At 51.4% G+C, this 26388-nt stretch overlaps 8 protein-coding genes across 8 annotated transcripts; 4 read left to right on the top strand and 4 right to left on the bottom strand.

Annotated features, from left to right (window-relative positions):
* Positions 1-151: 151 nt before the first annotated feature.
* IAR55_001168 (uncharacterized protein) lies at positions 152-1686 on the top strand (the record flags this gene model as incomplete). The annotated part of the gene is made up of 8 exons (XM_066944295.1): positions 152-276; positions 361-449; positions 535-645; positions 718-755; positions 823-946; positions 1007-1166; positions 1225-1347; positions 1416-1686. 8 exons carry the CDS (start codon positions 152-154, stop codon positions 1684-1686), a joined length of 1041 nt encoding a protein of 346 aa, XP_066805496.1.
* Positions 1687-2081: 395 nt separating this feature from the next.
* Positions 2082-4313, bottom strand: IAR55_001167 (uncharacterized protein; the record flags this gene model as incomplete). The annotated part of the gene is made up of 5 exons (XM_066944294.1): positions 2082-2124; positions 2266-3407; positions 3474-3832; positions 3972-4169; positions 4301-4313. The coding sequence occupies 5 exons, from the start codon at positions 4311-4313 to the stop codon at positions 2082-2084; spliced, it is 1755 nt and encodes a 584-aa protein (XP_066805495.1).
* A 770-nt stretch (positions 4314-5083) lies between these two features.
* On the bottom strand, positions 5084-7449 carry IAR55_001166 (uncharacterized protein; the record flags this gene model as incomplete). The annotated part of the gene is made up of 11 exons (XM_066944293.1): positions 5084-5295; positions 5437-5479; positions 5596-5800; positions 5890-6165; positions 6303-6315; positions 6390-6430; positions 6498-6579; positions 6646-6722; positions 6837-6865; positions 6953-7094; positions 7310-7449. 11 exons carry the CDS (start codon positions 7447-7449, stop codon positions 5084-5086), a joined length of 1260 nt encoding a protein of 419 aa, XP_066805494.1.
* Positions 7450-7851: 402 nt separating this feature from the next.
* On the bottom strand, positions 7852-12481 carry IAR55_001165 (uncharacterized protein; the record flags this gene model as incomplete). The annotated part of the gene is made up of 6 exons (XM_066944292.1): positions 7852-7893; positions 7950-8065; positions 8169-8350; positions 8484-9058; positions 9114-11135; positions 11186-12481. The coding sequence occupies 6 exons, from the start codon at positions 12479-12481 to the stop codon at positions 7852-7854; spliced, it is 4233 nt and encodes a 1410-aa protein (XP_066805493.1).
* A 373-nt stretch (positions 12482-12854) lies between these two features.
* On the top strand, positions 12855-16975 carry IAR55_001164 (uncharacterized protein; the record flags this gene model as incomplete). Its single annotated transcript, XM_066944291.1, has 3 exons — positions 12855-13165; positions 13226-16338; positions 16437-16975. The coding sequence occupies 3 exons, from the start codon at positions 12855-12857 to the stop codon at positions 16973-16975; spliced, it is 3963 nt and encodes a 1320-aa protein (XP_066805492.1).
* A 1147-nt stretch (positions 16976-18122) lies between these two features.
* On the top strand, positions 18123-21848 carry IAR55_001163 (uncharacterized protein; the record flags this gene model as incomplete). The annotated part of the gene is made up of 18 exons (XM_066944290.1): positions 18123-18161; positions 18229-18314; positions 18367-18461; positions 18540-19009; positions 19066-19212; positions 19270-19421; positions 19484-19672; positions 19732-19760; positions 19822-20011; positions 20064-20172; positions 20219-20292; positions 20343-20504; positions 20559-20774; positions 20828-20943; positions 20996-21266; positions 21324-21403; positions 21461-21601; positions 21661-21848. 18 exons carry the CDS (start codon positions 18123-18125, stop codon positions 21846-21848), a joined length of 2754 nt encoding a protein of 917 aa, XP_066805491.1.
* A 1233-nt stretch (positions 21849-23081) lies between these two features.
* On the top strand, positions 23082-24518 carry IAR55_001162 (uncharacterized protein; the record flags this gene model as incomplete). Its single annotated transcript, XM_066944289.1, has 5 exons — positions 23082-23126; positions 23182-23293; positions 23356-24125; positions 24180-24422; positions 24480-24518. 5 exons carry the CDS (start codon positions 23082-23084, stop codon positions 24516-24518), a joined length of 1209 nt encoding a protein of 402 aa, XP_066805490.1.
* Positions 24519-24802: 284 nt separating this feature from the next.
* IAR55_001161 (uncharacterized protein) lies at positions 24803-25702 on the bottom strand (the record flags this gene model as incomplete). The annotated part of the gene is made up of 3 exons (XM_066944288.1): positions 24803-24924; positions 25028-25283; positions 25478-25702. The coding sequence occupies 3 exons, from the start codon at positions 25700-25702 to the stop codon at positions 24803-24805; spliced, it is 603 nt and encodes a 200-aa protein (XP_066805489.1).
* Between the last annotated feature and the right edge of the window lie 686 nt (positions 25703-26388).

Below are 26388 nucleotides of genomic sequence, written 5' to 3'. Positions count from 1 at the left end.
CATCGACCTTGCTCTTCCTACACATACATTACTTTGGGTTTGCTCTCCCTCTTACTAGACCGTCTCGTCGTTTCAATCGAACGATACCCGTCTCTGGTCTGGTCGAATTCACGGTGCATCACCGTTCACCTCGACACCTCGCCACTTTGAAATGGCTCGATCCAATCATCGTCTCACTCAGACCGTGGTCGCTTTGACCCTCTTGGGGCTGGCATCGGCGGCATCTTACGATCCAGATTGTGCACAAGACCCTTACGCCGACCCCTCTCATGATCAGTGCGTAGCAACAAACACGACCTCCAAGGGAAAACGGTCCTTTCTTGTCGTAGCAGAGGCTGACCTTTCGAGCTCGGTGTTTAGATGTAACCCCCTGCGGTATATCCCCAACAAACCGCTCAACATCGTCGCTGCAGTCCTATATTTCCTTGTCGCCATGATCCTTACCTATCGTGAGTTGAACATGTCCATGCATTGTTGTCGGACAGCTGCAGACGTCCGGATCGGACTATGAGCTGACCGTCTGTTTGGAAATAGGTTTGTTTCGACAAAGAGCCAATTGGTTCATGTGTTTGGTGATCGGCGCTTGGTTCGAAGGTCTCGGTTTAGTACTTCGAGTCGCATTCAGATCAAACCCTCACAGTACAGGTATGTGTTCTGTGCGCCACGTCGGACATTGAATCACTCACATTGTGTCACTTACACTGTCTTTCCATACAGGGTTGTACATCGTCTGTTATCTCTTCGTCGTTCTTTCCGTGAGTTCATCGTTGGACTTCCATCGCAATGATTAGACTACGACACTGACGTTCTCACCGCCCTCAGCCATGCGCTTTCCTGGCTGGAGACTACATCCTTCTTGGTCGATTGGTACAATTCCTCGAAGGCACAAGATACCTTCGCCCTCTCAAGCCTACCTGGATTTCCACAACGTTCATCGTTTCAGATGGTAAATCTCATTCGACTGGACGTCTGATCGTCAGCTCACATATTCTTCTTCGCACCGCAGTCATCACCTTCTTGATTCAAGCTGCTGGTGGTGGTCTCTCCATCTCCAAGAATTACAAGACCGCGGAGATGGGCGGTCATATCTTCTTGGCTGGTATCGCTGCTCAAATGGCGAGCTTCATCCTGTTCACAGTCATGTGGGCCGTGTTCGGTTACAGAGCGTGAGTCCATCTTTTTCGTTTGTTGAAGTGGGAAATATACTCATGCGTTGCACTCCAGTTACACACTGGATAAGGATCTGTGGAGTCGTACCGGTTGGAAATCCCTCTACTGGGCGCTCGGTTTCACCTGTATCTGTTTCCTTATTCGAAGCGTCTACCGTACCGTCGAACTGAGTCAAGGGTATGTCCCCTGGCTTCCATTGTCTCCCTTTACCATACATACTCCGGCAGCTGACACGGTTCACGCAGATACGTTGGATACATTGCGACTCACGAGCGATTTTACCTCGGTCTCGATACCCTTCCCCTCTTATTAGGGATTGCAGTCTACACCTACTTCTGGCCTGGAGCTTATCTTACTTTCCCACGCAAAGTCAAGAAGTCGAAGTCAGAGGCGGCAGAAGAAGGTGTGCCCATGGGCGAGACCGTGGAAAGAGAGAGGACACCCACGTTGGAAGGTGATAGTAATAGTGCGGAGAAGGAAACAGTCGCATTAGCACCTGCTGTGCGAGCTGGTTGAGGGATCCGAATCGATCATTAGGTGTGGACGGGGTAAGGTTTGGTGTAATGGGGATAGCCTAAAGATCTTGTGTATGACTTATCCTTTGCTTTGGACTTTAGTAGTGTTTCGATACAGTAGATGACTACCTTGTACAGTGGTCGCATCGGATTTGAGATACATGTAGCTCGAAGCACGTCGCCCACTAGTTGAACTACGGTAGGTGACACGCGTATGATACAGCATTAAAGTACGGAAACCGATGTCGGCTATCCGATTCACGTCTGAATCAATGTACAGTAGGAAAGCTCGATAGTCATCAATCTACAGCATGACCCATGGTGAAAGGGTCGACTGACTCGACTTCTGGCCGTAAAATTTCCAATGGAACTCATCAACCGAGATCGCGATCAAGATCAGCCAATGAAGACATCCGCTTTACCTCTCTGTATGCAATATCTGTAAAGCCAGCGCAGAGCAATCAGCATCATCCCTGCGTTCTGATCCGTGTCTCTCTCCGAGCACCGAGCGCCATCCGATCAGGTGATTGTAACAGGATACCCAAGAGGATTCAATCAGATGGAACGAATCACCACTCACCTCCTATAATCTTCTTTTTGGGGATACGGGTACTTTGGCAACCCATACTGACTCGCCCTACCTGCCATACTCCCGTCCAGGAAAGTCTTCCTTGATTCCGCGACACTTGCCTCATCGTCATATACTGTCCCGTCAACATTGACATTGACGTTGAACGGGTGGTGGGGTTGGGGTTGGGGTTGGGGTTGGGGTCCTTTGAGTCCTTGCATGGAGATCGCTCTTCGTCGACGAGGACGGTAAACACCTAGTCCGTCATCCTGCATAGTGTACGGGGGGACGGGTGCGAGACCCATCGTGGAGGAGGATCTGTTGACGTTCCATTCGGGGGTTGGGCCTGGAAGCGGGGGATGTGATCCGGACCTGTGTCGATGATGATGGTGTCCATCGTGAATATGAGGCTGAGGAAGTGGCTGAAGAGTCTGTGGGAACTGATGATGGCGGTGGGGATGATCGTGTCCGTCGTGAACAGGACCCTCGATGGGTGGCTGAGCCTGAGGAGGCGGTGTTGAACAGTGGTGATGAGCCCGATGGGAAGAATTGGAATTGTGTCGCCTCAATTGCTCTACATTCTCAACAGGAAGAGTATGAGAATGGGAATGGGAATGCGATCGTGAGCGAGGAAGAGAATAACGTCTTGCTCTTGCATCATCACCGTCACTACCATGACCTTTTTCATCCTCTCTCCCCAAAGGTAAATACGAACGCAGACGAGATCTTTTATTGTCATCCATATCGGTATTCGCCGCTGGACCAGGAGACGTTCTCCCATGTCCATGCTGACGCAGTGGGAATCTTTTCGATGGAGAGGTCGCCGCTGGCGATCCATCTGCACCCGCTGCTAGGGGCGATGGAGGGATGGGTGAATGATTGCGACCGACAGGTGGAAGGGAAGGTGATCTATGATTCTGATGACCATGGTGGTGATCGCGAGTTTGGGAAGAGATCGATCGAGATCGATGATGTTGAGGCTGAGGGTGTATATCTTCAGCACTCGTTCCGGTATCTGATACAGAACTAGTCGAGCCTGAACGAGATCTTGCACCGTGGTTGTTCTTCTTCGGCAGAGCATAGTAAATGGCGTCTGATCTTGCGTCAATGTCGTCTATCTCACCACGGTGGTGATGATGGTGCAGGTCTTGTATCTGTCCACGAGAATGTGGGGCTTGATGGTGATTGTGATGATGGTGATGGTGATTGGGGGCAATCACCGATTCCGCGTGTGCAATCGGCGGACCACGTCTCGGTGAAGGTAAAGAGTTCGAAAAGTGATTATCACTCTGGACCACAGACAGTGGCGAATGAACAAACGGTTGATGATGTTGGATCTCCGTCTCTTGATGATGATGATGATGAGGAGGAGGAGTCGCTGGATTCAGATCATATGCTGAAGGAGCAATCGAACTGTAAACAGAACGAGGCGCAGGGGCATAATGACCGCCTGCTTCTCCTCCTTCGCTTGGGGAGTAGAATGAGCCTGAGTATCGAGAACCCGCTGAGAGACCTGCCAGGCGGAAACCGGGGGCGGTGTATCCTGCTTCTGGAAGAGCGGCAATAGGTCGATGAGGTCCTGCGGGTGGGTGACGTTCGTATATGGTCAGTACTACTTTCATAATGAGACCTTGTCAAGCAGAAAAAAGCCTGAGTTGGGCAGAAAAATCAGGGGAAGGGTGGGTGGCAAGTGGAGAACGACGTCCGCTCCCACTCACCTGCAATACCCCCAGGCGCAGGAGGTATCATCGTCGAACCGGCCCCCACCAAAGGTCCTGGTCCAAAAGATGCTCCGTCACTTCCACCTCCTCCTGGGCCTATCGAGCTCGCAGAAGAAGGTGACAACCCATTATGAGGACGTATGACAGCGGGAGTATACGGTAACCGCTGACTTGCAGCGAAAGGGGCTGGGGTGACTGTGTGGCGAGAGATACATCAGCTCGATCTCGGCTCCGTGAGACCTAACACGGTAATACGGTGATACGGTGGTGTACTCAGATGTAGGGCGAATCGACGACATGCAAGTCGTGGTCGGATCGCAACTCACCTTCAAGAGGCATGATGTGTCTCGATTGTGGTAGTCACCGATGTGGTCTCGAGAGTGGCGAGCGAATTCAACGCTCTTCCACTGACGGTTTTATTAAGGTACTGATCGTTTTATTCCTGCTGCAAGCAAGGTTCAGAGTGAAGACCACGGACGAGAGATAGAAGGCCGAACTAGCTGAGAGATCGAAATTCTATTTCTCGATGACGACAAGAGTTACGTATCGTTGATGTCCTACGGGTCTGTCTGTACTGACGACGTGAGTGATCGTGAGAATGACACGGGGGAGTGCTCCTGTCGTTCTCTCCTAACAAGGCTCGGTGTGGGATAACTTAGGCGAGACAGGTCACCTGTTCGAGAGTATGAAACGATCTGATCGAATCTCCTTTGAGGTGTGTGATTTGAGGAGAATGGGTTGTCAGATCGGTCAAAGGAGTGAGTGAGGTGGGGAAGATAAAAAAAACAACGTGTGCGAGGCGAATACAGTACTCGTATGGTCCGAGCCGCGATTTCCGATGCAGTCGATTATCATGGAGTCGTCGGACATCGGAGGCAGAGAGTGGCATTGAGGGTCTAGTGAAGCCCGGGACATGCCAGACATGTTTGTCGTGGTAGCATACAGATTAGTGACATGGCGAGGTAGATTGGAGCCGTGAACACTGCGACCTTTGCCGAGCGTTAGTACAATATATGATCGATCTTTTGGTGTCTCGGAAATATGTAGAACAGGAACAAAAGATGATTGATGCAGCACTGGCGAGCAACTCATCCTCACTGCACCTAATTCTAATCCTTGTCCCCCATCCATCCTTTGACAGTCCCCTGAGCATTCTCCACATCATCAGCCAAGTCAGAGGGTCCATAATGGAAATGAGCCGGTAAAAACTCCCTCGACTCTATCGCCTGTTCCACGATCGTCTTGCGGAAGTAGCAGTATGCACCGAGGATGACGAGAACGATGACGAGGCCGATGAATGTCAGCCAGATGAATGAGTAGTCTGTGAGGGTGAGGGATTGTGTCACAGCACATCAAGTCAGTATAGGTATTAGTCCCTTCGCTTGAACGAATGGTTCACGAAACCCTTTGATGATATGGCGATAGGGGTTTGGCCTCGACGCTGAGCCAACTTAAGACTCACATTTAGTAGTCCGACGAGCATCGCCAACTTTCGAAGGAGGATGCTGCGTACTCAACCAGATCAGCAACACTACTTCCTCGTTGATCATTCACCATCTTCATGCAAGACAGCGGCTACCGAGCGATCGGTTTGACTGATCGACGCATCCTTACCACTCACACGCATCGCGTGAAACTCCGCCATATAGGTCGCGTCGCTCTTCGACACCTTGGCATACTTGATACCGTCCAAGAAGATGTCCCAAGCGGCATACAAAGCGCTCATGAGCCCCATGAATAGCATGGCGAAGCGAAGGAGGAGCGAGTCATCCCAGTTCCATAGGACCGCGAGGATTATACCCACAGGGATGCAACAGCATATGATTCTGTGATCGACGTGTCAGAAATTGTATGTTTCCAGCCGGTCTGCGCTACTGTATAGAACATCCGACTGATTCTTTTGGCGGGCACTTACAAGTCTTGACTTGCGTGCAAGTCATGTTCGGTCTGCCCATCTTCTGTCTCACCTTCGTTATGGACATAGCTCGCATTCATATTCCTCTCATCCCTCAATACCTTGTGCTTTCTCATCGCTTTCTTCGCTTTCTCTTTGTTGCATAACATGCAACGATAGAACCATGCTGAGATCTGGTGACGATGATGTACGAAGCCGCACTTGCCCTTGACGAAGAAGCAGACCATGGTGGCGAGGAGAGTCAGGACGAAGAGGGACAAAGCACCGTATTTGGACCTGTAGCGGGGCGGAGGGAGTCGGAGCTCCTCAGCTCATTTACATGATCAGGCTGTATAATTCGGAGTGACAACGGAAAGGAAGAGATACAAATCGAAAGACAGACAAGTTGAGTTCAGGTTGAAGGAGACATTCACCACTTTGCATCAACTGTTGTGTATCCGCAGCCACCGTTCAGCAGCGTGATCATCATGGTGGGAAGCGCACCAGAGGACCAAACTTACATCCTGTGAACAGAAACCAGCATCCAAAAAGACAACTCCCACTAGGATGTCGTCTACAGTATTTAGCGCTTGTCCGAACTGAATGCTAAGGTGTTTCGGGCCACTTACACGTAACCCGCTGGAAGAGTGAGGTGGTAATTCGGTTGAACGTGAGGATGTCCTTTGAACTGAGTCAAACCACCCTCGTATCCTATTCCAAGTGTCGCGTCAGACTCGCTTGAATGACTTGAAGAACGTCGTCTGTACGAACACTCACGATCAATCATGATAAATTCGATCTTTCCCGCTTTCTGACCTTCTGGTATTCCATGGATCATCTGAGTCCACCAGATACTACGCGGGAGTGAAGGGTTCCGAGAACGTCGTTGTCAGCTTGCACCCATCAACACCGATTCCGTCTGGAGGGTAGAATCGACATGACTCGAGTGAGTGGAGCATGACACCCACGTTACCATTCCCACAATCGCATGGGACAGCTATACTCCAAAGCCAAAAACTATCAGGTCTGTCTCTCTGTCTATCTTAGTGAGGATGGCGGGAGGGGGAATTGGATCCACGCATACCTCATGGTAAAGTACCGTTAACAGTTTCAAGGGTAGTAAGATTGGAAATGGGAATGTCTTCCAGCGTCTCTCTGTCCTGATTTCGCCTGTATTTGTGTCTGTTATTGTCTTGTGCTTATACCAGTATGGCAATTTGCCTTGCCTAAATCAATTGAACACAGTTAGTCGATCATCAGCTGAATTGGATTGAAATGCAATCGGCAAGCGGGGGACTGCAAGTAAGTTCTGGAGTCACATCTCATCGCCGGAGGGTGCGGGCGTCATTCGAGCTAACCTCGACTACCGCCCGCACTCGAAACGAAATCGACAGTGAATGCTGTAGTCTGACCAGGACAGATTTCGTAAAGGAGAACTCACCAGAAGACTAGGATTACCAGAAACGAAAAGGCAAGAAACAGGATCGATTCCCTCTGAGCATCCGTGGGATGAGTAAATGACCAATACCCAGAACTACCCTGATGGATCCAATTCGACAAGCTGTCTGATCGCTTTTCCATCTTGTCTCCCTCGAATTGAGGTAATCAGTTTGAGCCGACAATGGGATCCTTCGATAAGGGTAAGGGTCCGTTGTCAATAAGACAGCACTTGTTTAGGTTCAGTACGAGTTGAATCAGACGAGATAAATGAGTCACTTTCGACCAGATCAGAGGGCTGAAAGGATGACATGGGGACTGTCCAACAAAGGACGTTTCGTGTTATCAGTCAGGCCTCTGAATAGCATCTCTTGGTCGTAGAGTGAGATCAGTAACACCACACAGCGCAGTACAAGTCGTTCAAATACAACAAACCTGACATGTATCAGTACCCCTGTAATCCGCTCTATGCTATTTACCGTACTCTAAATTACACTTGAAAGACGTATCCATGGAACTTGCCTCGACAGTCCTATGCTGGTTACTTCACCGCTTGCCTCTATGAGGCGGGAACATTGTGTTCAGGATCTATATGATCATTGATCTCAGCATATTTCCAAACCTTGACAAGACCCTGAGCTCACCTCATCGAGGATCGAAAGCACCAAATGCTGATTGAGCCTCTTGTCCTGTAAAGCACCAAAGACTCTTCGAGCAGCGCGACGAGCGTTGCCCTTTCCAATCATATTCGCCGCGATGTCTGAGCCAGGGGGGTCAGCGACATCGTGGCAAACTACGGCGAAAGCTCTTCCCAACGACTTCCATATCCAGGCAGAATCGGACGGAAGCCAGAAATGACTCACCAGGTATTAGTAGACCCAGCTTTTTGCTTGCTCTGACTCTCGTCTCGCTCATCTCCTGTTCCGTACGAGGCGCACTGGGAGGTCGTCTCTCCCCTCCTGGAAACAATGTTACTTCTAGTCCTGATAGTATTCGTTCGAATGAGTCTGGTGTTGAGGCAGTACGGAACGTGTCTCGGACTTTGCTATGTCAAATGTCAGGATCAGCCTCTCTCTATCGTTGTGGGGTGAGAGAACGAGCATATGCCCAAGACGACGAAAACCTCGATATCTCGATGTAAGAGAAGTCGAGACTAAAAAACTTCCAGCCAGACTCACCGCTCGATCGTGCTTCCCAAAAATTGTTGAAGGATCACCACGATAGCTTGTCTTCTCAACCAGTTGTTCTCCTTGAGATCAAAAATTTCTATGAATAGATCACATATCGGGCCTGTGAAAGACGTCATCCCTGATTCCCCTCCCAACGCATGTATCGCACTCCCTCCTCCTGCACCTAGACCCGCTCGTGGCACGGAGCCTGTCGCACTCTCCATCGGATCGGTTTTGAGCCACTGTGGCGTATACACACCCGTCTTCAAAGATTGAGGTAGAAAACCGGCTAGCTCTTCCCCACCCAAACCGACCAGACCGCCAAAGTCGTTCAGTTGGCGATTAAGAGTACTGTACATCAGGTCTAACATGCTTGGACCAAGCATCGCATCGTCGATCGAGGTCGCCATGGTTTTGTATAGAGATTTGACGATATTGTGAGGGGCAAGACTGAAGAGAGCACCAGTCGAAGATGTCATCGCATCAGAATTCGTTTCGTCACCAGACTTGATAGGCACGGGCGATCGAGAAAGAAAGCTACGGAGAAGGTGGGAATCGCAAATGGCGAGCGATGAGAGCAAAGACTGTACCCTTCGTCAGCTTACGATGTACATCATCGAAAGTGACCGCTTCGCTCACCTGAAGGTATCGCTCCAGACCATTACGACGCGACTCGACAAAACTCGCAGACATATTCGGAACCAACTTCTTGCCCGGCATCTCTACCACACCATGCTTGAGTTGTTCCATTAGAGCCTGATCACCTTTCGTTGCCGCCCAATCTCGGAGCGCTTTGTCCAACTCCCAAAACTCGTTGTAGCGTCTCGCCACTACCCATCCCGGCCCTAATCGACCCTCTTCGCTAACTTGAGTGACCTCGATAGTATACCTTACGACCTGTTTCCCGCTGTCGCCATCTTCTGTCGTGATCACCGATGTCGGAATTGTGACTCGGGTTCTACCGGGAACGAGACGATTCTCTTCTTCTTGCTGCTCGAATTGTGCTTTCTGGAAGATTGCAGTGCGCTGTTCTCTTCGAACGGACGATCGAGATCGACGCAAGATACGCAGTTCTGATTGATTCCCCGTTAACTCGGCTTGTCGTATCAACGTGTCGAGGAGATGGTCCTGTTGAACCAGCTCTTGAATCTTGTCTTGCAATCTAGCAATCTCGATAGCCAGTTGCAAGTCACCGGGAGCGGCAAGCTGGATGACGTCGCGCACATCCTGATCAATCTGTTCGTCTTCAGAGCCAACCACGTCCTCGTCAATGACTTCGTCGTCGAAAAGGACTCTGTTTGACTTGTCGACCGACGGTGACAATAAGGAGGAAGCTTGGTTCGGGGGATCGGTACTGCTCCTGTTGATCGCTGTTGAAGGCATTCGACTTGCCGGAGCAGATGAGATTGTCCTGAACGGTTTGTGAATCCTCATATCTTCCAGACTTCGAGAGGACAGATTCCTGGATCTCTCTTCGGCAATGAGCGGAGTATCTTTGAACAATGACATTGAAGACGATAGTGATTTTGGCGTGACCGTTTGAGTCGGAGGCGACTGTCGCTTAGCGGCATCGTTATCGGAAGCTATGATCTCGTTGAGAGCGGCTTGAATTGCTTCCATCCTCTTCACCTCCATATATTCGTCCTCGTCCGCCTCATCCATCTCGTCATCGTCGCTGAAAAGCTTCCCTCGATCTTCGTCACGAACAGCAGTATCTCCGCCATCACTTATCAAAAAGTCTAGTTGACTTGACCGACGAGGCACGGGTGGCGGAGTCAACGGTCCGCTCGATGGGTTTGAGCTTTCTCTATCGAATTCGCTCGCACTGACTTTGCGAAGCTCTTTCGATGAAGGGGGTTTGAAATCGGTCGAAGCCCGCTCAAAGACTGGTGGTGTGACAGAGATCGAAGTCGCTGGAATGACCGCTGACACAGGCGTGAAACTACCTTGTTTGATTGGCAAGCGAGGTCGTGAAGTGGGAGACAAAAGGTCCAATAACGCTTTCGAGGATTCCTTGGGAGTCAAAGGCGGACGAGGGGGAAGAGAAGGTGGAGAAAGAGGTGTCGAGCTTATCGTGGGCGTCATTGTATTTTCTGGTTCCGGGACAGCTGCACGAGGCAGAAGGACATATCCTCTTCGAAGATCGGCAATAGCTTTAACGAACAACTCGCTTTTCATGAAAGGCGACCAGTCCTCCTCCAGCATCTGCTCGTAGACAGCCTTTTGTGAAGAGAAGACAGCGTGTTTGACTGTCTGTATCTCGATAGGTGAGAGCAGTGTCGCAGGGGACTGAGCGGTATGCTCGATAATTTGACGATGTTTGACTGGGATATCCACTCCACTTTCATCGGCGGCGAAATACATCTCATAGAGAAGGGTTACGTCTTCGCCTGTTGTCTGATCTGCCCCACTTGCGCTAGGTGCAATCGGTCGAACGATACTATCAAGGGCGGAATCAAGACCTGCAGCCTCTAACGGATCTTTGAAACCCTCGACAGTGAGCCAAAACTGAACAAGTCGTGATCGGCCACGACGTTCCATGTGTTCGAGCCAGTACGCCAGGGACGACGGGTCCGATAGTATTTGATACAGGTTGATGGCACCGTTCTCGGACTCAATGTCAGGAGATCCTTTTGAAGGCTTCTCACCAGGATGCAGCACCTGAAGACCGTTGTCAAAAGGAAGGTCAACGGACACAATTGATGACCTACCTTGCCTTGCTGACCTGAGAGCACCCCTATCCTGACATCTATGTCTCCTTTGGCTCTCTCCAGTCGCTCCACATATCTTCTGACTCTCCTGAGTCGCCTTTCTGCATCCTTGCCCACTCTACCCTTTCTTGACTCTTCGGCATGAGCCAACTTGGCACTTCGCAACTCTCGCTCAACATCTGCTCGCAATCTCCTAGCATCGCCCAGCGTTTTGAGTTTCCCTATGGATTTGAGAAACGTGTCAAATTGGCGTGTAGAGGAGTCTGATGATATTGACGTAGTCGATATGTTGGCGTTGCGAGGGGGCTTCGACTTCGAGGGAGTCGAGGTGGACGCAGAGGAAGGGATGGGAAGATTTGATAACGCTGAAAGGAATTTGTCCACCTGTTTTTGTTCGTAAAGATATCGGCCACCTCTTTCGTCTATCTGTCTATTCCAGAAATCGCTTTCACACAGCATGTCGAACACCGGAAGTAAGGCCGAACCCAAAACGATTTCTCTGACGACGATGCATACCACTTCCGATTGATCTTTTTCTGGTAAGATGTCGCCCAAAATCCTCGCTAGACTTTCACGTAGATGAGCCTCGACAGACAACGAGATAGCGCCGCCACTCGGAACGTGAGATTGATCCGAAAGAGCTGGGTGGGCTTTGATAGGTAGAGGAAGGGGAAGTGCTGGATTGGGCAGACTGCCTGCGGTCGACGTCGAAGAGAGATGTTCGATAGATCTGTAGTGCTGCAAATGATCCTTAACCAAGGGTAAGACCTTTGACACCATCACTGTTGGCCAATCTACAGCTTCTGCTCGCCTGGCCATGTCCCTCATAGCATGCCTGATGATCCCTTCGACAGCATACGGGAAAGCGGGCGAAGGTGAAATTCGCTCATACCATGGCAGTATGAAGTGGACCTTTACCAGTCGCAACACCGCATCAAGACGACTGTTGAGTTGTGGTGATGCAGACGGGTGGATTGGAGAGAAAGCAGAAGGATGATCTTCCCATGATTGACGAGTCAGAACGGCCGACCATGCTGCTGGAGTGGTGAATCGCAATCGTCGCAGGGCATGTCGTTGTCGAGTCGCAGGATCAGGGGAGGCAGATCCGAGGCGGTCCGAACGTAACGCAGAAGCTAAGACAGCAACGATAGCGACGAATAGCGCCGCGGAGATGTATATTGGTGTGAACAAGACAGTCTGGATCAACTTGGACCGAGGAAATGCCAGTCCGAGGAGCAGAACAAAGACCGAACAAGAGACTGTGACTGTCGTGCGAGATCCCGAAAGGGTTGTCATTTTGGACGCTTGAGAGCAAGGCGGAAGAGTCTGAAATACTTGAGAACCCTCTTCCGCCTTGTGGGATATGCTATCTTGGCATCTGTTGTTGGGCAACGAGGCGAGAGAGAAGATACAATCAAATGATGAGAAAGGATGGACGAGACGTGATAAATGATGATGATGATGAACCAGATAACTGTACCAAAGGCTGTCCGAGGCGCGTTCCTGAGCCGGACATTTCATCAACCCCACTCTGGACCCTCTGCATTGATTTATTACTTCTTCTCGTCTGATCACTCATACACCTGTATCAACCATCTTGCATGTATACGAGCCTGTCGGCACCTCCAGCATTCCATCTGGGTCGAACGGTGACCGCAAGTATGGCAGTATGGCATCCCTTCGAGCGTTACTGCGAACAGCCGGCTTTCAACCCATCCCCTTGCCATCCTCCTCTCGCCCGCAATTCGTAAACGAAGAAGGGTTCGAGTATGATCCAGAGGAGCTCGTGGAAGCTGTCTCTGAAGCTGGAGACGACATAGAGGATGGAGGTGAGGAAGTGGAGGAAGTTGATGAGGTCGTCGAAGTCGATGAAGACGTCGTCATGGACCAAGAGGGTGAGGAAGGTGGAGAGGGAGCGGAAGCCGAGGGAGATGAACAAGAGGAAGCGGAACAGGCACCCCTTTTGAGTGTTGCCGAAAGGTGAGCTCGCAGGTTCTGCCCTACGAGCGAAGAGAATATAGCTGACAACCCTTCCCGCAGCTTGGTACTTCCCTACTCTCTTACCCAGACTCGACACCATCATCTCACGTCGCTTCTTCCTCACATTTTCACTCATCCGCCCATTCCGTCACACAGCAAACCTCGTGCTCGACCCCCTCCCAAAGGGACGTTTCTCTTCCCGACTCCCCCGCCGTTAGCGCATCCGCTGCCTTCGAAAGAATATCATGGACCAGTCAAACCGGTCGACGGTTCTGCAGACCCCTCTAGTTCGACCCCCAAAGAGGGAGATCCATTGACCTCCACACCTCCCCCTCCCGGAGCCAGCACGGGTAAGACTCAACGTCAACCTAGACCGAGAAAGATTTCTGATGAGATCGAACCTCCTGCTCATGAGATCGAATGTATCTGCCGATGCACGCTGTCTGTCGGACCCATATCATTCCCAGGTACGGAAGTTTGGATAGGACGTTTTGTTGAACCTAGAGAAACAAGACCGAAGAAGGAAAGAGCTAGACCTGGAGAGAGGAAAGAGAAGCGGAAATCTCTAGCTGAGGAAACGGCCAACAGAAGAGCTCGAAGAGCCAGACCTAGACCCAGTGCACCGGACTCGACTACACCTCGACCGCCGAATGGAACTCCTGGTTCGATCGCTGGACCGTCTCGCAGACTTCCTCCTGGCGCACCTAGGCCAAATATATCAGACAGACCCATGTCTCAATCTGATGTACGGCCCGCTCAGCCTAGTTCTCACAACAGTAACACAACGGTCCGACCGACAGCTTCTCCACAGCTCATCCAACTGGTCAACCATGCTGCTTCAAGAGCTCCGTGGCTCTCCGCCTTGATCTACAAAGCAGCGGGAAGCACAGCAAATCAGGAGGAATTAGAAAGATTGGGAAAAGCGGTAGCCAGATTGAGTCGAGGCGAACCCATTGCGGATCTAGCCCCCGCTGGTTCAGTACCTGCTTTACCAGCCTCTCCATCTACGCAAGCCGTAGCCGGTCCAGGTCCCTCAAGTCAAGCGGGGTCTTCAGCTCCGCTGACTCGAACCACAATTGCGCCTTCGTCATCACAGATAGCTGCGCCGCCAAATGGTCAGGCTGTATCAAAGGCCGACGGGGAGGATTCTGATGGAGAGGTAGACATGAGCGGGCCTCGACAGGTGGGAGGAGGACCACTCCCGACAGAGGCCTCATTGCATCCGACCACGCGTATCGAATCTCCAGCTAAATTGTCGGGGCCTCAACCCGAATTGGACGATCAGACGGCACCAGATCCGGTAACAAGGCCATCAGGACCGCTTATGCAAACCCCTTCCCTTCCCTCGCAATCAATGCCACCACCGGCTCGACCTGGCGAGAATCAGGTTAACTTTACATCCAACGGGTCGAATACCGCACAGACGCCCACCTTTAACTCAACTATCAACCCTGCTTTTCGACCTTCACCTGCTTCGGCGGTACCACCCCTGGCCCGCATGTCGACACCGACACCTCCGCCTCCACCGAAGCCGAATTATCAGCTGCCTCCACCCTTCCTACTTGTAGCGTTTAAAGAACAACCAACAGAAAAGTATCTGATCCCGCTAGGGTCCCGATCGTATATTTCGAGGATTGGAGGTGACTATGTGACAGGATCGGCACCTCCGCCCACACCAGAACCAATCTCTATGCCAGCCGTAAAGATGAAAGCGGAAATCTTGCCTCCGCCTTCTGTCCCCACCTCTCCGGCAAACGCAGTATCTTCGGTCACCGCCACCGCCCCTGATTCTTCCATTCCGACTGTAAATGGTGCTGCTAGCGTGGCCGGGAAGGCCACAAAAGGTCGAACACGTGCTTCCTTGGGTAGACACGCCAAAGATCTTCCCCTGCCAGCTCCACCTACCCCTACAGAAGCGCCCACCGCTGCAGCGCAGGCAGTCAAGCCGATCGCCGAATCACAGCCCGTGGTGGAACCGAAACCCAGAGAGCGTCCCTCTTCTGGCCTTGTTCCGCTATCTGGGATGAGACCTGTTCCAGGAACCGTTCTGATATCGACTATTGTGTCAAATGGGAAATGGAAGAAGATCGATTGGGAAAGCGTTGGAAGGAGACTGCCGTTTGACAATCCAGAATTCTGGATGAAACCTCAAGATCAAGAGTTAAAGACGGCAGAAGTGAAGGAGGAGCCTACAGAGGTCGTCCACAATTTAGCTCCATCGACTCCCACGCCGGCAACGAGTGTCGGACCGAAGCGGGATCTCAGACATCCACGTCCAAAGACCTCGGTAATAGACGCTGCCCAGGATTCATCGACCAAGCCCAAGCCCAGGCCTTCGGGACCGAGACTCCTCAATCTCGCGACCGAAGATCTCGTTCCCGAGGAGGGCAGTGTGAGACCGCTTACCATCAGGCTGAGCGGAATAGAGGACGGAGTATGGAAGAAGATGAAGAATCTGATGTATGAGGTTGAGAAAGTGGAGATGGAAACGATGATGAAAAATGAGCCAGAGTTGCTGGAAGGTCTGGAAGGGCAACTCCAGGTGGTTGATACGGTTAGTGGGGCATTCGAGACTCCTAGCCAGCGAGAAGAACAATCAATATCGCCAAATATTACGGTTTCGCCCTCTGTGGCATCTCCTTCTACTCCAACAGCCCTCCATGTCAAAGTCCTCGAAACTTTACGACCAGCGTATCTCGCGAAGAAGAAATCTCTGTTCTCATCTCTTCTCACTCGAGTGACTGCCCGCAGTTTCTTGACGACCAGACTTCCCCCTCCACCTCCACCCGAGTTGGTCGAAGCAACGACCGATAAATGGGCACCTAGACCTTATCCGATCTCCACGAAACCGCTCTACACCGTTGAAGCTGACGAAGAAGGTGAAGAAGGTGGTGCAGTCCATGAAATACAGCTTAGTCCAGAACCAAAGGGGAAGAAGAAAAAAGCGGGAGAGGAGGGAGAAGTGATGTTTGAGATGCCCGTGTCGTTAGAAGCTCTAGATGAGAGGGTCGAAGAGGGAGCGAAAAAAGGACTGGGTAGGAAAGGCGCTCGCGGGACTGGTGCTGCACCTGTGAAGAGGAAGACGAAGAGAGGAGTGGAGAAAGGCATCTGTGAGGGGTGTGCAAGGGAAAATATCAAAGTCTGGCGAAGGGGACCAACGGGTAAAGGAACTCGTGAGTGAATTTTTGTCTATAATTCAACACATTCCAAGCCTTTCTTGTTCGGGGCAGGACATGAGAGGTGAAACGCTGATCCTTATCATGGATGATAGTTTGCAATGCTTGTGGAGATCTATACACTACTGGTAAATTAGGAGAGTTGAAAGCTCCTGGTGCCATGAAGCCTTTCTTAGGAGAAGATGAAGAAGAAGAGGAAGGTGAGGAGAAAGTCGGGGCTGCAGATACGGTTGAAGGGGAAGGCGAAGGTGAGGGCAAGGGCAAGGATGAGGTAGGGGAGGTGCAAAAGAAGGAAGGTGTAACAGATATCGTCAGCGGGACGGGGGATCAGACCAAGGCGGTTGGGGAAGGTCAAATCGCCGAAAACGTAGATAATGAAACGACAGCGGTCGGATCTACGACAGATGGGACTATCGACGAACAGACATCAATCGAGGTCGACGGCGGTCCGGTGGGAGATGACGGCAAAATTGGAAAGGCGTCGAACGGAGAGCCGGCACCGGTCCAGGCACTACCCGACGGCATTGAGCATGAGGCTGCGGTCGAAGGTGAAGTGGGAGTTTCGATCGCTGAAGACGAAGCGGTGAACGTTGATGAGAAGGGTGTGGAAGATCAGATGGATCTAGACCCGTGATAGGCACATGAGCGGAAAGAGCAGCTTGTGCGTGCTGTACCTCTCTGAACGAGATCATGCATCGCAACGTTTCGTACAGACGTTCTCACACACTGCATTCACGTCAATACGTTACGGGCGTATCCACGGCGTACTAGTCCGTTTTCACGATCACAGTAACACGTAGTTCCCCCGAGTGATGAAACGGGGTGTTTGAGGTGATTGACCGGGACAAAGAGTTATTCATCCATCCAAGCGAGGGATGACTGGGTCCAGACTTTTGGTCTAACAGGGGGTCTGACCCTGGCGTGGGAATTGTGTGTATGAAGCGGGGTCGATATGCGACTCTAAGATCAGCTAGCTAATAAGCAATCACTTTGCGCATCAATGATGTCCGATCGATACGTCTCGGATGCATAGACGAGATTATTATTCATTCATAGGGATGATTCAACAAACATGAGTCAACTTGCAAACAAGAGCAGGCGGTTGGTGTGTTTGTTCCTGTTCCACGAGTGAAGATCAGATGTTTTAGCGCAGGTTTTTCTGATTGATCTTTCATCTAACTCACTGGGAACACCGCGACTTTTCGGACCTTTCCCCTTGATGTCATGCTGTGTTTGGTGTCTTTGTTTTCTAGGTATGACGTTTGGGATGCTACTGCTACTGCTACTACTGCTACTACTACTGTGAAACACGCCAAACGAAACGAACCATTTCAAGAGAAAAGGGTAGTCAGGGTATGTAGAAAGGGTGAGAAAAAGGGTGATGATTCAAATGAAGAGGTGTGTAAACAAATCTACAGTCTGCGTCCCCGGGAGTAAAAATCTCAGTCTACTGCTGTGCTGCGCAAGGGGGGGGAAAGCGAAAAGGGTCGACGACGTTTACAAGAGAGAAAAGTGAGTGTGGAGGTGATGGATTGTCACACTTTTCGACCCTCAGAGCACACTACCAACCATACTCGCCGTCTCATCGTTTCTTCTTCATATCGTCATCAACAGCAATCACAGACTCAACGGACATTACACGCTTCACACAGACCATACAGACTCATTAGATATCATTAGCATCGCATCCATCCACAATCCGGTCAAGTGACAGACGACATACTCATCAACCTCCACACAACCACTCCATCTACCCCACAACAAGCACCCAGACAATTATCATGTCGGGTGACGATCGAGTCAAGAAGACCGACTACCTCGTGAGTTTGGCTGGGCATGTTCTCTGCGCGACTGAGCGTTCTCATCTATCGCTCTCGCACCTCGCAGGGATACCCCGCCGAGATCATCCATCCAGAGACTCAAGGGATGAACCGCAACTACCTTGGTCCTGATCACCAGTCAGGTCACCTTCGGTCAGTCACTCGCAGAACAGTCGACCCCTGTGCCCGACTGACCGTCTCATAGTGACCAATCCGTCGATATGCAAGAGTCCGAAGCTTACGACATGGGCAATCTCCCTCGGGACACGTCCAGAAGCCCACTACGAGCCGGAAATGACGGTGAGTCGGTTGCTCTCTTCTTGCAAGGAGCCCTCCTTTCATCAGCGCTGACGCAATGACTGGTTCTCCACGTCATAGGCTATGGACAGCGATTACCAGAGCATGCACAACCCTACGTAGCACCTGTACAGCCTGCCGTGACGTCCACTCCCAACAAGGGAGGTCCCGGTGTTCACACTCCCAGTCGTGTACACTACCCTCCCTCCCCATACATGGCACGAGGCGACAACTACACCACTGTCCCTCTCCACGACGAACGTGGCCCTTCCCCTTCCCCTCAACCGTCAGGTCAAAACACACCCGACGGTTCTGCGAACAAGAAGAAACACTGGTCATTCTTCCCTTCCTCGACCAACCTCGAAAAGAGTGGTAGCGAGGAGGGAGTGTCGGGAGGACACTCGGAGAAGTTGCAGACCAAGAGACCGAAAGGATCCAGACAGGCCAGTTGGGATTTGTTAGGCGACAGAGCGGAGTGGGAAGAGTTCAACCCGAAGAATGCAAGTGTGGAAAACCTCAGATTTGCAGAGGGTGATGCGGGAACGAACAAAGTGAGTCTCTTGTCAGAATAGGAGCGGATAGGATCACGAACTCATGGTGAAAGTAGCTGTCGCGATTCTATTACTGGGCTTTGAATCGTGGTATCATCGTCCGATGGCTGATTTATATCATCCCCATCCTGGTCCTTCTTTGGATCCCCGGTATCGTTGGTCTTGCTGGGGTGAAAGGTGCCTATGTATGGCATGTCGATTTGGTGAGTTGCATGTCATAGCTCGGCAGCGGTACCGGCTGACAAGCTCGCCGTCCTTAGCTGTACTGGTCTATCTGGCTTACCGTCGTTTGGCTCGGGTTCTGGGGTGCGACGGCTGTTTTCCTGATGGTCCCAGCTGTCTGGAGAAATACCGTGGCCGTCGTCATTCCCTCTGCGAAAGCTTATACAGATGTCATTGCCGCTCTTGGTCGGTAAGTGATCTCCTTGTATCGAAAGAAACGCGGTAATCTGTTGCTAACCTCGCTTTTCGCAGCTACGCCAAGCTCATCATCTGGACAGCCGTCATCTGGATCACATTCACTCCTCTCATCATCAACCACTACACGGGAGATCAATCGGCCAACTCTAGATCCGATTTGTCAACCGTCGCTAATCTTCTATTCGGTCTATTCTTGTGTTCCCTGGTATTCGGCGCGGAGAAATTGATTGTGCAGTTGATTGCGTGAGTGTCTCAGGTCGCCTGCCGATGAGGGAAATGACGACTGACCGTTGTCCCGGTAGATTCCAATTCCACCGTGATTCTTACGAGGGTGAGACAGGCAACATAAACGATCATTTCCCGCGACTCAAAGCTGATCTCACGTACTACAGACCGACTTCAGGAGCAAAAATTCAACGTCAAGTGTCTCACTACGCTCTACATGAACTCGCACGATATCCCCGGTCGCACAGATACTATGACGGATGCTTCTTCTGGCAAGACCAAGGGATCTCAGATTCCTCGTTTGGCCATTCGTAAGGCTCTCAAGGGTTTGAAGGAGGCGGCTCAGACTACTACTACGTGAGTCGGTTGCGACATGCCGGATGAGCTACCAGCTGACCAGTCATTGCAGCGCACTCGGAAACGTCGCGAGTGAGATGGCAGGACAAAGTGTTCTTCAGACAAACTCCCCGGCCAACAAAGTCACCGCTGCCCTCACATCTGCCAACAAGAGCAAAGCTGTGAGTGTTCCCTCGACTGTGGAGTAGTACTGACACGGGACATCAGCTCGCGAGGAGATTGTACTACTCTTTCAGGGCCCCAGGTACCGATCACCTCGATATCTCCGACATTGCTCGATTGTGAGTGCAGAAGAGGGCGCATGAAGACCACATGCTGATCAGTTCCACAGCTTCCCCGATCTTGAGACCGCACAAGCTGCCTTTGCCATATTCGACAAGGATATGAACGGTGATGCTACCCGAGACGAGATTGAGAGTGCCGTCCTGTCCATGCACCGAGAGAGACTCGCTCTTGAAGCGTCTATGCGAGACCTTGATGGTGCGGTGCGAAGGTAAGCTTTTCCGAACAGAAGGAAACCAAAATCAGTCACTGACGCATTTGACAGGCTCGATGACATTTTCATGGTTATCGTACTTGCCATCGTCATCCTCATTCTTGCCGCCATGGTCACCACTAAACTCACGACTCTCGTCACCTCGGCTGGTACATTCATTCTCGGTTTGTCCTGGTTGATCGGTTCGACCATGCAGGAGATCCTCGGAGCTTGCATCTTCTTGTTTGTCAAACACCCATATGATGTCGGAGACCGGGTCGACATCGAGTGAGTACCTCGCCGACCTGTTGCTTAAGAAATCTGTACTAATCGTGGAGCAGTACCATACCTTACACTGTTGCAAAAATGCAGCTGATGTCGACATCCTTCAAGCGAACCGATGGGAAATATGTTTGGATCGGGCACAATGTCCTTTCTACCAAGATCATTGAGAACAGTGAGTGTGCAAGCGTTTCGGTTTGTGGATGTCACTAATGGGCGGCTTTCAGTCCGTCGATCTGGACCCATCTCCGAGAGCTTCAGCTTCGAGGTTGACTTTGAGACAAGCTTCGAGGCTCTCCAAAACCTGAGAGGACGAATGCTTAAATTCTGCAAAGACAACTCGAGGGACTTCTTGCCTGTCTTTGACGTCATCGTGGATGATATTCCAGGTCAAGGGAAGATGGTATTGAAGGCGGACATCAAGTACAAGTCGAATTGGCAGCAAGGAGCGCTCAAGGTCCAGAGGAGAAACAAATGGATCTGCGCGTTGAAAATGACGTGAGTTGGGCGTCAGAGGTGAGGTGGACAGCGATGCTGATGTCCCAAAACCTTCAGTCTGGCCGACTTGAAGATATGGGGTCCAGCCGGTGCCGGTAACCCCTCACCTGACCCTGCTGAGCCTACTCAGTACACTTGTGAGTGTGACGCGCGTTCGCCGCTCAGAACTGGACTGATGGGTATTTATTGCGTAGTGGTGCCATGGGACGAGATCAGGGCTCAAGCTGCACCTGCCGCTGCCCCCAAGTCTGAATCCCCTCCTCCCACTTTCGCCACTGCTACAGCTGTTCCCAATCTGACAGATCACCGAACCGCAATCAATGACCCGTCACAGGGTGAGCAAGATGTGACTCAAGAACGATCGTGGCATTAACTTACGTGAATCAAAACTTAGATATCTGGAACGAATCTGCAGAGTTGGAAGGCTTCTCGGCTGCGCCCAGTCGAGCTGGTACACCGGGACCGAGCCAGGGGATGAGACAGCGACCTGTGGGTCCTGGCGGTCCGGAGATCATACGCCATGGTCACGGGAATGGGGAAGAGTTGGAGATGGTGTCAGAGGCGGTCGCGAGGCGGCAGTGAGCACGTTGATCTGGGAGGCAGAGAATTCAATCGCTGGTCGAGACATTATCTGCAAGGGGAGAGGAGCGATGTCGGACAAAGTCTGCATTGTTAGAGGGGTGTATATAGGATGACGTTGGTATGACATTATGAATAACAACATTGATGACCCAACGTACGTCTCCTTGACTGACTGCTGCCACTCGGTTGTCGGGGATTTCGACTGTCGCAACCAAAGTGGCACACCTCCGTTGGCTTCGGCACCTTTTTTTTGGGCCGCTTGGTCAACGTTCATCAATCGAATTTACTTTGGTTCACACTTTCTATCATTCTTGAACTCTTTCATCCCAACTCTCAAATCGAGATCTCAACGTTCCGACTCTGCTCTCAGTGCCCTCGCCTAGATAATCAAGCACAGCACGCATCTCACACTACATATTTCCGCGAACTCACCCAACTCAGCTCACAGCTCACAAGTACCACGGACCAAAGGTCTCAAAAACCGCCAAGATCAGGTCATCACTCTTCCACACCTTTCATCCTTTTCCGTCATCGCGAAAGGAGGGACATCATCCGCCGTTACACTTACATCAGCAGAGCATCGAAGTGGGAAAGGTGAGTGGCGAAGGAAGTGAAGTGCTGTCGTGATGGGGTGATGGGGTGATGAGAGAGCGAGAGTGTGTGTGCGAGCCGATCGATTGCGGTGCTGGAGACGGACGGAGCTGGCCGAGGACGAGGTGTTCGAATTCGAGTGGGACTTGGTGCCTCACAACTGTAGAGGATGAAGTATTGTTCGCTGACATTCTTTGATTCTTCTCCCTTCACTTTGGCCCAAACACTATCATCAATGATATGACGCCCTTCTAACCCGACGTGCTTCCATACACCTTTGGTCTATTTCTGATGACTCTAACCCTCTGCACCTTATCTTCGCCGCTATCTCCTATCAAACACCACACTTCGCCTTTCCCGTCGACTCCATTCCACTTTCTGATCCCCGTATTCCCATTGACATCTGGTCGTAACTCCTCGCCCTCGCCCTCGCCCTCGCATCCTCGCTGCGCTCGGTCGCTCGGCTGCTCAACAGACACATCAAGAGTTCATGCTTCCCCCCACGCAAACATCGTTTCATCATTACCATCATCACGCGAAAGAGATAGATTTGCACACAACCTAAAAGAGTGTGAGTGGTGCCCCGAATCACCTCCGATTTCTGGCGGACTAAGAGTTCTCGCCCTAGGATCATTGCCCAATATGGCTACCGTCAATATCCGACGCGATGTGGACGACAAGTTCTATGTGGGTGTGGTGTCTTTCTCGGTGCAGAGAGATTGTGCTTATGCTCCTGCTTTAGCGTTACAAAATGCCCCTCCTCCAGATCAAGATTGAAGGTCGAGGAAACGGTATCAAGACCGTTGTGCCCAACATGGAGGACATTGCGCGAGCTCTGAACAGGCCGCCTACCTGTGAGCTACTCGAAAACATTGAGGTTGAGGCCATCAAACATAGCTGACGACACATCCCGCAGACCCGACCAAATTCTTCGGGTACGAACTCGGAGCGCAGACCACCGTGGCCAACGATCGATACATTGTCAATGGTGCGCACACCGCTGATCGTCTCCGTGAACTCCTCGACACCTTCATCGAGAAGTTCGTTCTTTGTCCTTCATGCAAAAACCCCGAGACTGAATTTGTCATCTCGGGCAAGTCCGGACACGAGACTATGATTCGTGATTGCAAGGCGTGTGGCAGACACAACTCTGTCGACATGAAGCACAAGCTGGTCACTTACATCCTCAAAAACCCGCCTAAGAAGAAGGAGAAGGGAAAGAAGGGGAAGAAGTCCGGGGGTATGACCGCTGAAGCCAATGTTGGTGGTCCCCTCGTCTTCGAGAAGGGGGCGGAGGATGGTAGCGAGGAGGACGAGGATGGAAGCCCCGCTCAGACGCCTATCGATAATGGTGTGCCTACCACTGGCACCGACATTGACGCTATGATCGGTCGCGGTGCCGATCCTGTTCTGGGTAATCCCGACGCTGCGGAGGAAGTGTCCAAGAAGCTTTCCAAACTTGATGTCAACGGCGACGACGACGAGGACGAGGGTGCCGATTCGCCTTACTCGATTCTTGAAGTTTGGCTCGAGGAGAACAAGGATGCGGATGACGCCGCGATCATCAACAAAGCCAAGGAGCTTGGCATCGCAGGCAAACACAAGGTCTTGCTTGAGATTGGACACCACCTGTTCACGGATGAGGTGGCCAAGGAAGTCCAAAAGCGGGTTATGCTTCTTCAAGCTGTGAGTTCATGAGGTCGATGAAGAGGTTGTCAGGACTGATGAAGACCATTTCAGCTCGTCGCCGGCGAGAAACACCAAAAGTCCCTTCTTGGCGGACTGGAACGACTTCTTGCTCTCTCCCCGTCCTCGGACGCTCTTCTTGCCGCGGGTACCACCTCCAAGGTACTCATGATCTTGTACCAAGCCGATATCCTCGACGAGGAATTGGTCAAGCAATGGGGGACCCACGTGTCGAAGAAGTACGTGGATAAAGATAAGAGCAAGAAGGTCAGGAAGAGCGCCGAGGCCTTCCTCAAGGTGAGTTGTGGGGTTTGGAACTTGCCGAAGACTACAGCTGATATATTGTGGATGTAGTGGTTGGACGAGGCGGACGATGAGAGCGATGAGGAGTAGGCGGGATTGTGGCTCGCGGATTGATATGGTTTGACTCGGTCGATATGTCATGTTTTATGAACTTTATTTGCATTTTGTTGCGATATCACTTCTCGTCTTGGATGCGCATTGATGCTCAACCGAATCTGAAGACGGCGTGCAGGTTTAACCGCCACAGAATGGCGATCCGAGTAACGATAGCATGTACACTTGTATGATGCATCGGCGAGTATACAGGACTACAAAGCAACAACAATCGTGTACACAACGGGCCCTTGCCAGAGAAAGACATTGCAGTAGTCCACCTAAATGATTCCGCAGAGCCAGAGAATGGACGAACCACCTCCTATCAACCAAATAGGCGAGAATATGCAAGCGATGACGATCAAATTGTTCCTCAAGGCCTTGCGACGTTCAATGGCTTTCCCTAAAACACGACGTCATGAGCAAACTGTGGTGGAGCTAGCACGAAACATCACGTTTCTTTCGTTCCAGCACCAGGACCAGCACAGAGAACGACGTCCACTCACTACCTTCCAGATCACCTGGCCCATCCACAACCTGAACCCTCAATCTCGTCGGAGGACTAGCTTGGAACCCCGGCCAAGCCTCATCCATCACCCGACCCCATCTATCGTTGTTGTTGTTGTTGTTCAGGGTGTTGTTGTTGGTGAAAGTGGTATCTTCGGCGCCGGCGAGAGGAGGAACGGGGACGAGGAACTCGATCCGGTTAGGTGGGTAATCGGCCAATTGGGGGAAACCGCGTTGGACACGGGAGATCGTTTCCTGCCGGTGATGAAGACCTTTCAGCGGATGATTCTCTCATCACAGTATGATGTTGCGGGTTCTGAACTCTGACGAACGGAAGAGAAGATGAGGAGAGATGAGGAGTTTCGAATATTGTACTGGTGAGGCACGACCACGATAGAGAGAAAAGACGGTCCCAAATCCGAACCCCAGGAGTGAACCATCACACTCACCTCCTTAGTCCTGCCCAGTACACCCAACGCATCCTGCTGTTCACCCAACACAGGCCAACGGGGCACAAACGTATACGTCACATTGTGCGATCCGTCCGATGGCCCGTCTGCGCCAAGTCGAGGGGGATACGCCGGTGAAGGATCATGCTCGTCGTGCTCGTCCATGAAGAGGGGGACGGACTCGGAGTCGGTCATGTCTTTGCGATATTGAGGGAGGAGTGACATTGTGTGTGGAATTTGAGTGATGGGGATGGTATTGCTGGTATGTTGGAGATGGATATCTAAGAGAGATATCAAGTGAGTGGCGAGAAAGAGTAACCGGTCTAAAGAAACGCGGCTTCACCGCCAGCGCGATACTTTTGGTCCATGTGGTTGTAGACATCACAAACAGATGTGGCGGTGTATCATTCTCCGTGCTGGTCGTCGATATCCCGACGTTTGATCCTTACCCCATGAGTTGGCCGTCTGCCTGGCAGGTGTGTCAATGTTCCTGCATGCAACCAAAAGCAGTCTGATGACGAGCTCGATACCGTCTCTACGGAGAGCATCGAAAGGTGCCCCAGAGATATCAATGACACAAGTCTTCTGAGCAAAACCCCTCACACCATGATACCCCCGCTCGGACCTCTCCAGGTGACGTACCTGTCATGGCGAAAGGAGACAGGGGGTCGTGTCATCATCACGTGTCAGTCGTTCACGGATCCTCACACCCCGGCACACACGCTCGGGTCTATGTATATATATAGGATCCTCTGACTCGTATCGATCTCTTCCTTCTCTTTCTCTTTCTCTTTCTCATCTTTACCTTCTGTACCAATTCGTCTGACGATCCAAGCAAGAATCAAAATCACACCCTCTCACCTTTCTTACCCATCCACACTTCATCATCTATCGGTGAGTGCCACCCGTTC

Source organism: Kwoniella newhampshirensis, chromosome 2 (genome assembly GCF_039105145.1).
Source record: "Kwoniella newhampshirensis strain CBS 13917 chromosome 2, whole genome shotgun sequence".
NCBI lineage: Eukaryota > Fungi > Basidiomycota > Tremellomycetes > Tremellales > Cryptococcaceae > Kwoniella > Kwoniella newhampshirensis.
The sequence above is the reverse complement of the archived record's forward strand: the minus strand, read 5'-3'. Positions and strand labels throughout refer to the sequence as shown.